The sequence below is a fragment of the Lathyrus oleraceus genome, chromosome 5 (assembly GCF_024323335.1).
Source record: "Lathyrus oleraceus cultivar Zhongwan6 chromosome 5, CAAS_Psat_ZW6_1.0, whole genome shotgun sequence".
Taxonomy (NCBI): domain Eukaryota; kingdom Viridiplantae; phylum Streptophyta; class Magnoliopsida; order Fabales; family Fabaceae; genus Lathyrus; species Lathyrus oleraceus.
The window spans coordinates 541,940,111-541,951,974 of record NC_066583.1 but is presented as its reverse complement, the minus strand read 5'-3'; the positions used below and the strand labels follow the sequence as shown (position 1 = coordinate 541,951,974).

Genomic DNA, 11,864 nt, shown 5'->3' with positions numbered 1-11,864 from the left:
TGTGAATTCGGAACATAAAGCGGCGATAGTAACGCAAACCTGTTTGCAATTGAATTGCAACCTTGAATTGGCCGATCGGATCGAATTGAGCGGTGCCGCCGGCTTTTCCTTCAGGATTTCCTTTAGGGTTACTCGGAATAAGTTAAACAGTAGTCCTGAACACTCCACCACAAGCCGGTAGGATTTGTTCTTGGATTCTTCAAATAAACGACAAATTAAAACGAAGGAAATAAACTAGACCCTAACGTAAGGTTAGATCCGGTAAAAAGGTACACAATAGTTTCCGTTGTAGAAACTATGGTGCGAAAAGAATTAACTAAATGCTAAAAGGAAATAGGAAATTGCAAGGGAAATAGTGTAGAACTCGTAGGAAAAACAATGCCTAAGCTGCTGGAAAAGAAAATATGCAAAAGTGAAAACGGCAAAGGAAAAAAATGTGGAAAAGCTTCCAGGCCTCTTTAGGTTTTCAAAGTGGCTATTTATATTGGTGTCATTAAGTAACTGCCTGCTGCCAAAAGGTCTTCAACGTGGCTAATTGCATGCCGTGGATATAGGGCCCAACACTCCTCAACGTCTCTTCAAGTCTCTGAGGCGTTACTTGCGCCCAAAAAGTAGGGGGATGGTGTGACGTTCGTCACACCATGTGTGACGCTCGTCACAAGGCTGTTTTGCGTGACGCTCGTCACGCCCTCTGTGACGTCCGTCACAGGCACAGCATTTGTGTCTTGCGCTTTGGGCTGGGCTTTGCTATTTGGTTCGTTTTCTCTCCTTTTTGCACCTCTTTTCCTCCATTTTTACTTGTGCTTCCAAATAAGCCACCTGAGACAAATAGGAAGAAAATACCGCGTAATATCTAATAATATAAAGTGAACTGAAATAAATAATGATAAAATTCAATTGAACTAAGTCCTAAAATATAATTTCATGTTATCACTAGGCGAGCGTGTAGCGAACAGGCCAGTTTGGGTCATTCGTGAGCTGGGCCTTCGTTCCTTTAAGATCAGTGTCATAAAAATGAGTCGGAGTGCCCTGAAAAATGTCTTGAAATATTAATGGGCAAATTTTGGGGTATGACAAACAAGCTTTGAGAAAATAAGACAAATGCATGGTTCAAAATTTTCAAGGACATAAGCAAAGTGATGTTTACCACCATGATCATGAAATAAATTCTAAGCACAAATCTCATGTCAAAAATTCTAAGACAACACATGCTCAATCATGAATCACACCTAACAAACACCTTTATCAATGGGCAAACATCAAAATTGAGGGACTTGACTCACACCCAAAAATATTTCTAGCATCTTGATCAACTTATGCATTCATCCAAGCAAAGCACATTGAAATCATAAAAGCACAAATCACAAAGGTCTTTTCAGGGTTATAATGAGGTTTGTGTAGCAGGGTATTCGTTACCATTAGAGATATTGACTAAATCTAAGATAAACCATACAAGTCGAGTCGCCACCACACTTCTATTTATCCAAAGGAATGGTTAGAAAGCGAACAAAAACCTAAAAGTTTTATCGAATCAAAAACTAGTAAAATTGTCAAAGATCGGGGTAAGGGGGTTGGTTATGCAATGGGAAGGTTTTAAGCACCCAAAACATCCTAGGTACTCCTAGGGAGCCCTTTTCACACTTGTTGTAAGGTTGGTATTTTTGTGAAAATTTGTTTGTGTAAACATGATTGAAGAGATGAGAAGAGAATATACAAGTTATTTACATTTTGTGTTTGGATGGATAAACCCATTGCCTACGTACCATCTTAAAAAAGATTAGGATCAAAACCTCGTAGTTCGGGGTAAAAATCTCAAAATGAGTTGGTGAATTGATTGGTCCCAAAAGCCTTAAGGTCTTTTGTTATCCAAAGGAGAAAACTCAATCCAAAAATCACAAATCCACCATGTGAGGATAGCTTTAACATGCTAGTGAGAGGTTAACCCTATAATAAGCATGGAAGACTCATTGTCCATCACTAAGGATATAGGTGATTATTACATCTACCTCAAGGATAACTCAAACCTAATAGCTAAAGATTATGAAAACTTTTGATTAAGAAAGTGGCCATTGAAACCACAAAAGTATTTGGATGAGTTATATTTACCAATGAAAAGTATTTACAAAGTATGGTCAAAGTTGACTTAAAGATTCAATTCAAAATAAGTGTTATGAAAAGAAGTTGGAAAATCAAAAGCATAAGGCTTAGGTTTCTAATGTTTGAAAAGAAGTATTAAATGTTTGCACAAAAGTTTTGGCTTGGGTTAGAGTGGAGGAAAGAAGAAGAATGGCTAAAGTCCTAATCATACAAGAGATGAGGGATAAGAAACAAGACCACAAATGGAGTTCCTCTCTTGGGATCATATTGATGATCCAAGTAGCTCCCATCCTTTGGAATATGCAAGCAAAATAATTGTAAGCTCAAGCAATCAACATAATCAAACAAGCTCTTAGAAGATCCCCAATGTCTCTTGTATTTTTCACTTTGGGATGAACATGGCAATGGTTCTTCACTTTGAGCTCACATAGGATCCCCTAGCACAAAAACACACACATCAAAGAGTTTTATGAAGCAAACCAAGAATGGACAAGAGTGAGTTTAGGGGTTTGGTCCTTCTAATCCATCTTCAACATTAAGGTCCTTTTACTCCAATTTTTGCATAGGGAATGTCCTAGAAACTAAGTCCATTTGTCCATTTCTTTGCATTTGGTCCACAACAATCAAAACAAAACACAAGCACAATAATATATACACAATTATGTGCTCAAGTGAGCAAAAGGCAAATTGCATTAACATAAACATGTGCTCAAATGAGCAAAGGAAAAAGCAAATGAATAATATGTACAAGAATAGTAAATTGCATAAATGTAAAGAGCAAGAAGTAAATGTTAATGGTTAATGGTTAGTGTTAATAGTTAGTGTGCCATAAGGCAAATTTAGCGCTATGTTAAGCAATCGTAATTGGACTTATGTAGAAGTCACAACTATCTGAGGCCGGTCAATAATAATGTAGGCAACAACACAAGTTAGAGGTCTTGATTAGTGAATCAAACTCCAACAACTTACCATGCCAAAAAGAAGATGAGAAATGATCTTGTATTGATTTAGGTTCTTTGCATGATTTAGGAAGCAATCTATCCTTAATGCAAAGCCATTCACTTGATCCATGACCAAGATGAATTAGATTTGAATCAAGAAAGATTAGACCTCCATGTATCAATGCTAACCACCAATCTTTAACTCATTGATCAAAAAAAGAAAAAGAAGAAGAAGAAGAAGAAGATGAAGAATTAAAGTGCATTAATGGAAATGGTATGTATTAATCAACAAGCATTGACTAAAGATAGAGAAGATCAAGGTCAAACAATAGAAAACAGAATCAAAATGAGAATTAGAAGTCAAGAAACAAATAAAATATTTTTGGCATTTTTTTAATATTAAAATAAAACTTGAATTAAAATAATAAAGAAAGATCAAACTTCAAACTCACTTCAAATCAACTTTGAAAAGTCCAAGTGACTTATCCCAAGTTCAACAAGGTCAAACAAAGTTCGACAAAAAATTTCAGCATTTTTAAAAGTCAGAAACTATTTTAAATCAATTAAAAATGCATAAAAATAACCTAATTGAACTAAAATCTCAAATAAATCTCAAATCAATTAATAAATTGATGAGAATATTTTTCATAGATCTATCATTATTCAAAGAGGTTAGAAAAATATTTTTGTATTTTTTGAATATCAAAAACTATTTTAAATGAATTAAAAATAACCAGAAAAGAGAAAATTACTAAAAAATACCAAATGATAAAATAAAAAATATTAAAAATCATTTCTAGAAAGTAGAAATTAAAAGGAGAAGAATGAAATTGGTCCCATAATTTTTGGACCAATAATGAGAGAGATATGAATTTTTGAAGTGAAATGGAATTAAAATAATAAAAGGAAAATAAAATCAGAAAATAGAAAAATAGAAAAAGCGTGAGCCATTGGATGATCTCTCATTAATTGACGTGGATCATCACGCGGCCAAGAAGCACACGCTCACCATACACGCGAGTCAAACGCGTCACACTGAGTCATTAAAGAAGTCATAACATTGAATGAATGAGATTCAATCTGGAAATAGAGATGGACGCTCCTGATTGAATCTGGAGACCAGACGGTAGCCAGTGCCACCTTCTTCTCTGGCCAACTTCCGGCCAAGTCAAAATTTGCAGAAACTAAAATGGTAACCAAATGGCACGATCTAGGCATCAACCGAAAGCTGGGGTGATGTACATCACCCCTGTACCACTCAATTCCATTCTAGATCTCTATATTGAGAGAAATCAGAAGTAGAAATTTTGTGGTGTTCATATGAACTTCATGATTTTCGAAAATTAAAAGCATAGCAATGTTGCCTTTATGCAGAGGACTTCAGATCACACAACAACAATAAAAATAGAACAATATACAAGCTGATTCGAAGCAATTAACAGTTGAAGTAAACCTTTGAATTGCAAGGCTTTGAGCCACAATCCTTGGATGCTTTTGCTTACAGTAGAAACTATGGATCAAGGAGAGAAGGTTTAGGAACTTTGAGATCTAAAGATTGATCAATGAAATCAAAATTCAGATCTGAAAAATTTGGAGAAAATGGACTAGTTCCTTTAGTGATGGCTAGGATTTCAGTTCAGCAGTAATTGGGGCGCCTTAAGGTTGAGAAATTATGAAACCAAGGCATGTTATTTATAGGAGAAGCAATGCTGAATGCATGAACCAAAGCTTGCATGAATGGAAAGGGCCTCCATGCATGGGCCTGTACAGGCGCATGGAGGGCCCAATTCCACTTGGAATTCGAAGCTAGTGCATGATGAAAGCAAAATAGACGTGCAAATTGGACTGTATTAGCTCATGCATGGCAATTGAAATGATTTTCCAAAAATGCACTATTACATTTAAGTCTTCGAAAGTGCCATGTCCATACTTGAAATGCAACCTTATGAGTAATGGTTGGAAAGCTTATTGCATAAGGAACAAATGTTATGTTGATCAAAACTCCATTTGGGCCTTGGAAATTAATGAAAATTGAACTTGAACTCTAGGGTGCAAAACATGCATAAGTGAAATTTTCAAAATTGGCCAAAGTTCAAGCCCTTCTGTCTCAGTGATGAAAGCTCCAACTGACAAAATCGTCAACGTCAAAGTTGTAGATCTTTTCAAGGCACTCAATTTGGACCTAAATTTTACATCATTTGGATTTTTGATGAAGAAGTTATGGGCACTTGAAGTTGGACTTTTTCACATTTCAATGCATTTGGTCCAAAGTGACCTATAATGTTTTGCATTATCACATGTATTTCTTTTGAGATTTTGAAATTTTTATAAACATAACATTTTAATTAGACATCTTACTCTTTCCAATTCATTTGGTCTCACTTCAAAATCATAAAAAATGAAGGAGTTATGTCCTTGGGAAGTTGACCCAAAATTAGGGTTTTAGTCAAAATGACCTATAATGTCTTGGAATGGATGATGACCTTACAAGCTTCAAATCAATTTGTGATGAACATGAAAGTTGTTCATATAGTCCTTAAGAACATTTTTTATCTTGGGGTCATCTCCATTTGACAAATACATAAAAAGTTAGGTCTCAGTGTATTTCAAAATAGTCAGATGAATTGACTGATCAACTTCTCAAGTCCAAACCTCATGTCTTGATGAATTGATGATTGAGGATACTAAAATAAGTTCAAATATGCATGAAATGATAAATTAAAGAACTTACCTTGATTGTATTTGACCATGGGTTGAGGTTGCTTCATGAGCAAGGCACAGTTGATGAACAGATGAATTAGGGTTTCCTTGGGAAACAAGCCTCAAACCCTTTGATTTACTTTGATCAAAATGATGATTTGAGGTACTTGGGAGGCATATTTGATGGATGAGATCTTAGGGAACCATTACCATGCTTGCTTTCATCTTCTCTTGGCCAAATCAATGCACATAGGATCTCCTAGAAGCTTTAGACCTTATGACTGCTCAAGCTACAAACAAAAGATGTTAGTGACATGTTTTTGTGTTTTTGGTTAGTAAATAAAAATGAGAAAGGCAATAATATACAATTCAAGTATGCTTGGTGATCTCAAACCACTCACAAGAGACCCCACCCAAAGGTAAGGAGCCAAGATGCTTATGGTCCTTGAAGCAATGCAAATGCAATGTTATGATGCCATGAGGGATCTTAGGGTCAAAATTGGGGTCTTACAGTTTGACTAACAAGGAAATATCATATCTAAAGGTCTTTGAAACGAAGTTGTCAAACTCTATAAAATCATTCACTTTTCAAATTCTTTACAATTTACAACTTTATTTATAACTTCTCTTTGGTTAAATGATACACCCTTGATCATAATTGCTATCATAAATTATTTGCCACTTTTACTTTCAAACTCTTTCACTTCTTTTTCAATTCTTATCACATTTCTCATTCTTTTTCAAAAAAATATTCAAATTTCTCTTTCCTTTTCAAATTCTTAGCAACCAACCCTTTTTCTTTCTTCTCCTCAACTTAAATACAACCAATCATTGTAACAATGCTCCTCAATAGAAGGTTGATGGTTCAAAAAAAATTATTCAGAATCCATACAAAAAAAAATTAATGATGAACTAATATTTTTGTACAACTTTAATAGTTCAACACCGATATGGATCCTTACATTTTGGCTCAAAGGGGTTAACGAATTTTTGCTTACTCATAAGTCAGGTTAATTTTGGTCAAGTGGTTGTGCTCAAAATAAATAATTTCCTTGATCATTTTCATGTTTTCATAACTTCAACATAAATTGAAGATTAAACATAAACCAACCTAATTAAAACAATAGATTGTTGGCCTCATGTGCATATGGTAAACAATGGAAGTTTCTCACTTTTAGGCTTTGATCTAAAGTGATTCAATCAAAAACATGTAATGCAAAAGAATGTATGGCATGTTATTTGTACATATTACAAGTTTCATATTCATGCTATATTTAGAAAGCATTAAACGCGTAGCTTACTTTTGTACCATTCTTTTCAAGCTATTATCATTACCACACATTTGCAAGTTGACACATCTAAACTTAAAATTATCACTATTTACTTCTTCAAGTGAAACAAGACAATTCTTTGGAACAAACTCCAAAAGGGTATTTTCAAAAAATTAAAATAACTTTAATTTAAACTAAACAACTTAATTAAATAAATCACATTCATTCAAAATATTTTGGCGACATGAAGCGTCGCACCAAAATTCTAAAATTCCACATTCTATGAAAGGATGGACCAAGATAAATTAACACAAAATAAGTTCAACAACAATCTAAAAACTTAAGTTAGACAAAAATAACATAAGTCTGAAACAAATCCAAAGATAAAAACTGAAAACTGAAATAACATTTAAAAGGCCAAAAAGGCCATCCATCAATCCTCATAACTTAAATTCTCCTCTTCTTCACTTTCTTCGCTTTCCTCATCTTCTTCCACTGCCCTCTCCGGATAAAATGGCCTGTCCTCAGGCCAATTAGCATGTTGCTGAAAAGAATCTCGAGAAGGAAGACCATGATCAACATGAGGTTCCCTAATCTGCAACTGCAACTGATGCATGGAATCATGCATAAACATAAAAGCTCTCAGATTAGCCTCAAGCATATCTAAGTATAAGCACAAGAAACTCTCTCATCAAAAGGTTATTATTGAGAAACAGGTGTTTGAGTACTAAAAAAGATGACTACCTTTGTTATATAATACCTTTTTATGTACCTGTCATCAAAAACATCATCAATGGTCTCATGGACCACGAATGGAAGAGGAGTACGAGCTCTTTGGCGCAACCCCGTGATCAGTCCTGAGAAAGCCAAAGTGCTAGAGTCTTGCTTCTGAATTTATGACCGCTTTCAGAGATCATCTTAATCTCATTAGCAATGACCCTAACAACATCTACCTGTCTATCATCCAAAATATAGAATAATAGATAAGTATTATCCAAAGGAATAGAGGATGCGTGACTTCTTAGCCTTATGTTGTGGTGATCTTGGCATTATTAGTGGGCGGAAGATTCCATGGTCTTCACAATATTTGTGAAACTCATTTAAAATGAAGTCTCCTCCCTGTTCAGATCTCATGGCCTTAATGGAAATACCACTTTCTTTCTCCATAAGGCTTTTAATTTCTTAAAGTTTTCAAACACTTATGACTTCTCCTTCAAGAAAAAAAACCATGTTTTTCTAGAATAATCATCAATAAAGAGGAGAAAGTATTTACTCTGACCAAAAGAGTTTGGATTGATTGGTCCAGAGACATCGGTGTGTATGAGCTCTAGCGTTTTTGTCGCTCTTGACGTTGATTCCTTTGGAAATATTTTCCGGAATCGCTTCCCAACTAGACATCCTTCACAGAGTTGGTTTGCGTGGTTTATTCTAGTCTGGGTGGTTTATTCAGTCGAAGTTGAGATGTCTGAATCGTAGATGCCATAGCCACGAAGAGTCGGTATAGTAAGTCTTAAGACACTTTGCAACATCATTTTGAATCTTCAAGAGGAATATTCTATTCTTTGACATCGGCACCTTATCAATCAAGTTATGTCCACAATCTCTTAAGAAAAGACTATGTTCTTTCAAGTGGATGTCATAACCTTTCTCTCATAATTGTCCCAAGCTCAAAATATTATTCTTCATGTTAGGAACATAGTAGACATTGGATATGAATTGATGACTCTCATTCTTCAAACGTATAAAAATTTTACCTTTGCCTTTCACTAGTATCTTTGAGTTATCTCCAAATGAGACATTGCCAATTGTCGCTTCATTGATCTCTACGAACATGCTTCGATCGCCACGCATGTGGTTTCTTGCACCGGTGTCAAGGTACCACTTGTTTGTTTTCTCTTCAACCTAGTTTTGGCACGCGAGCAGCAAAGTTTCTTTTCTTCTATAAAGTTATCTTTCTCCGCAACCTTCTTCGAGAATCTACACTCAGATGTATAGTGACTGGTCTTGTTGCAATTGGAGCACTTGATTTGTGATTTGTCACACCTCGACCATGACTTTCCTCTTCCACGACCTCTTGTTTCTTGTGGATTCTAACTTCTTTCTCCATTGTTAGAGTAGTTTTCGTAACCGCCTCTTCCTTCTCCTCTATGTCCTCGTCCATGCCCACGATCTTGGCCACGACCTCGTCCTCTTTGGCTCTTGTAATTCACATAGTTTGCTTCCTTTATGTTGAATTGAAGTAGTTTCTCCATAGTCTCTTTTTGTTTAATTTTTCTCTTTTGTCTTTCTTCGTATGCTTGTAAGGAACCCATGAGTTGCTCAATAATCATGGTCTTTAAATCCCTGTTTTCTTCAATGTTGGTAACAATGAAGCCAAACCTTCGATTTAAAGTGCAAAGCATTTTCTCCATGACTTTCACCTCATCAACATCTTCACCATTTCTTTTAAGTTGATTGACTAAAGTTAATAATCGAGAAAAATAATCAGAAATTGACTCAGGCTCTTCCATAAATAAATGTTTAAAGTCACCTCTAAGAGTTTGAAGACGAATGTTTTTCACCTGTTCCACTCCTTTGTTGCAAGTTTGAAGTTTGTCCCATGCTTCTGTGGAGGTCTTTGCGTTGGAGATCTTCTCAAATGTATCTTCATCCACCGATTGATAAATGAGGAAGATAGCTTTCTTGTCTCTCTTTCTTGACTCCTTCAATATCTCCTTTACACCTTGGCTTAACAAGGCTTCATCTTGCTCCTTGAAGCCTTTCTCAACAATATCCCACATATCTTGAGCTTCTAGTAGCGTCTTCATCTTGATACTTCAATTTTTATAGTTGTTCTTTGTGAGCATCGACATTTAGAAAGGGAAACCTCCATTCGCCATTTTTTGAGGACCTTGAAGCTCTGATGCTACATTGTTAGAAATAAAGCCTTTTGTGTTTAGGGAAAATGTGCGGGAATATTAGAGGCTTGATAGAAACTTGATAGATAGGAGAATTATTTATGGAAGAGAGAATTTTGTATTTTTGCTTGATACAAAAGTGTACGATTAGATCTCTATTTATAGTACTCTAAGAAGAATTTTAGACACACTAATTCTAGAAAGTTATCAACTCTTGACATTCAAAGAGTATTCTAGAAAATATTACAATCCTAAAAAATATCTAGACACTCCTAATACTACAAGAGTTTTTTAAAAACATTATCCAAAATGAACTAAACCGTAAAATCAAATTAAACGATTAGGCACACATCAAGTTTAACATTTCACCATATTCTCTCTAAACCTAATAGTTATTTGATATTTGTAAAATATTTACCTATGAAGTGAACTTCCTTAAAATTGTTAAACATGCTAACATTACCATAATTACCATAATCTTATAAACTTATCATTCACAAAATTAATATATTTATAAACTCTAAATATAACTTTAATTATTTTTTAAAAATTACATCCGCGCAATGCCATTGGTCATATTCTAGTTTATATTATTTTAGATGTAGATAGTAAGTGTTGTGAAAGGTGAAAAAGGCTAAAATTCTTCAAACCATCTTGTTAATCCGATAATCGATTTTAGACTATAATGAGAGTTTGTTGAGAATTTGGAATGAAAATTTATTTTAGTTGGTATTTTATTATGAGATTAATTACTATGCATTATCAGTGTAAAAAGATTTACACTGTCGATTCATTATCATCACCCGTTTGTATTATTTTATAGGTTTTTAAAATAAAAGTCAAACTTATTTCAATATCCAACGAATAGGATTAACTTACGGTGTAAAGTCCTTTTACACTCTCAGTATATATCAATTAAATTCTTTTATTATAACTATTATTTATTTGAGCTTTTTAACACTCAAATATTTTATTTTACTCTCTAGTATCAATATTTTATATGTATTTCCGATGAGAGATTTGAGAATCAATGAATATAAAAAATATTATTTTAATTTTGTTAAATAATTTTATAATCTTCCACTTTCTAATATAGAAATTCTAATTTTATTATTTTTTTAGAAAATCTTCCTATCGGTGTGAATATACGATTTTATTTACCGTGTGACTTTTTATTACTTTATTGTTTTATTATTTTGAACTTTTCTTAAAATATCAGTTTATAAATGGCGTGTTTGTAATGATGTTGGAATACAATGTTAATTTTTGGGAGTTTAAATAACACCATTATATCCTAAAAAAAAATACCATACGTTTTTTATATATTTTTTTAAATATCATATAGGCTTCAATAAAAGTGAAGTCATGATAACTTTTCTTTTATGAAATTTTTGGACCTTTCAAAGATGGGCCACATAAACATAAAGTGTGAGACATGATATTTATCTGTCATTTCTTTTTGCCTTATTTGAACTATAAAAGCATAAAAAAAATTTGATTAGGTGTATTTATAAATGAAAGTTCACAATCTGTGTGTTCAATTATTCATTTCTTTTTGGATATTAGATTTATATAGTTGGAATGATAGGTCTAGGTATAACCTATCTTTAAGCCTCCATGTCTTTTTTTCATCAAATAAATATACTATAAATTAATTTAGAAAATTACATATAAAAAAATAGATAGGAAATAAATAAATTTGTTACCTTGAGTAAATGCAGAATCATAGTTTCTTGAAAAAAAATAAGGTAGAGAGAAAATAGTTATGGATTAATAACAAAGGAAGAAGGGCTTTTGCTTGTGTATGGTTTTATTGGCTTCTCGTATATAAATAGTGGGCATGAATGTTTATAGTGAGAGAATAAAAACATTCAATATATCATTACTTTTTCTTATATCAATTTGGATAATTTCTCTCTCTCTCTTAATGTTTAAATGTTTCTTTCTCTTTTATTTAC

General features: G+C 33.6%; 1 protein-coding gene across 1 annotated transcript; it reads right to left on the bottom strand.

Moving 5' to 3' along the window:
* Window positions 1-9,099: 9,099 nt before the first annotated feature.
* LOC127081956 (uncharacterized) lies at window positions 9,100-9,816 on the bottom strand. The gene has a single exon (XM_051022184.1). It carries the CDS (start codon window positions 9,814-9,816, stop codon window positions 9,100-9,102), a length of 717 nt encoding a protein of 238 aa, XP_050878141.1.
* Between the last annotated feature and the right edge of the window lie 2,048 nt (window positions 9,817-11,864).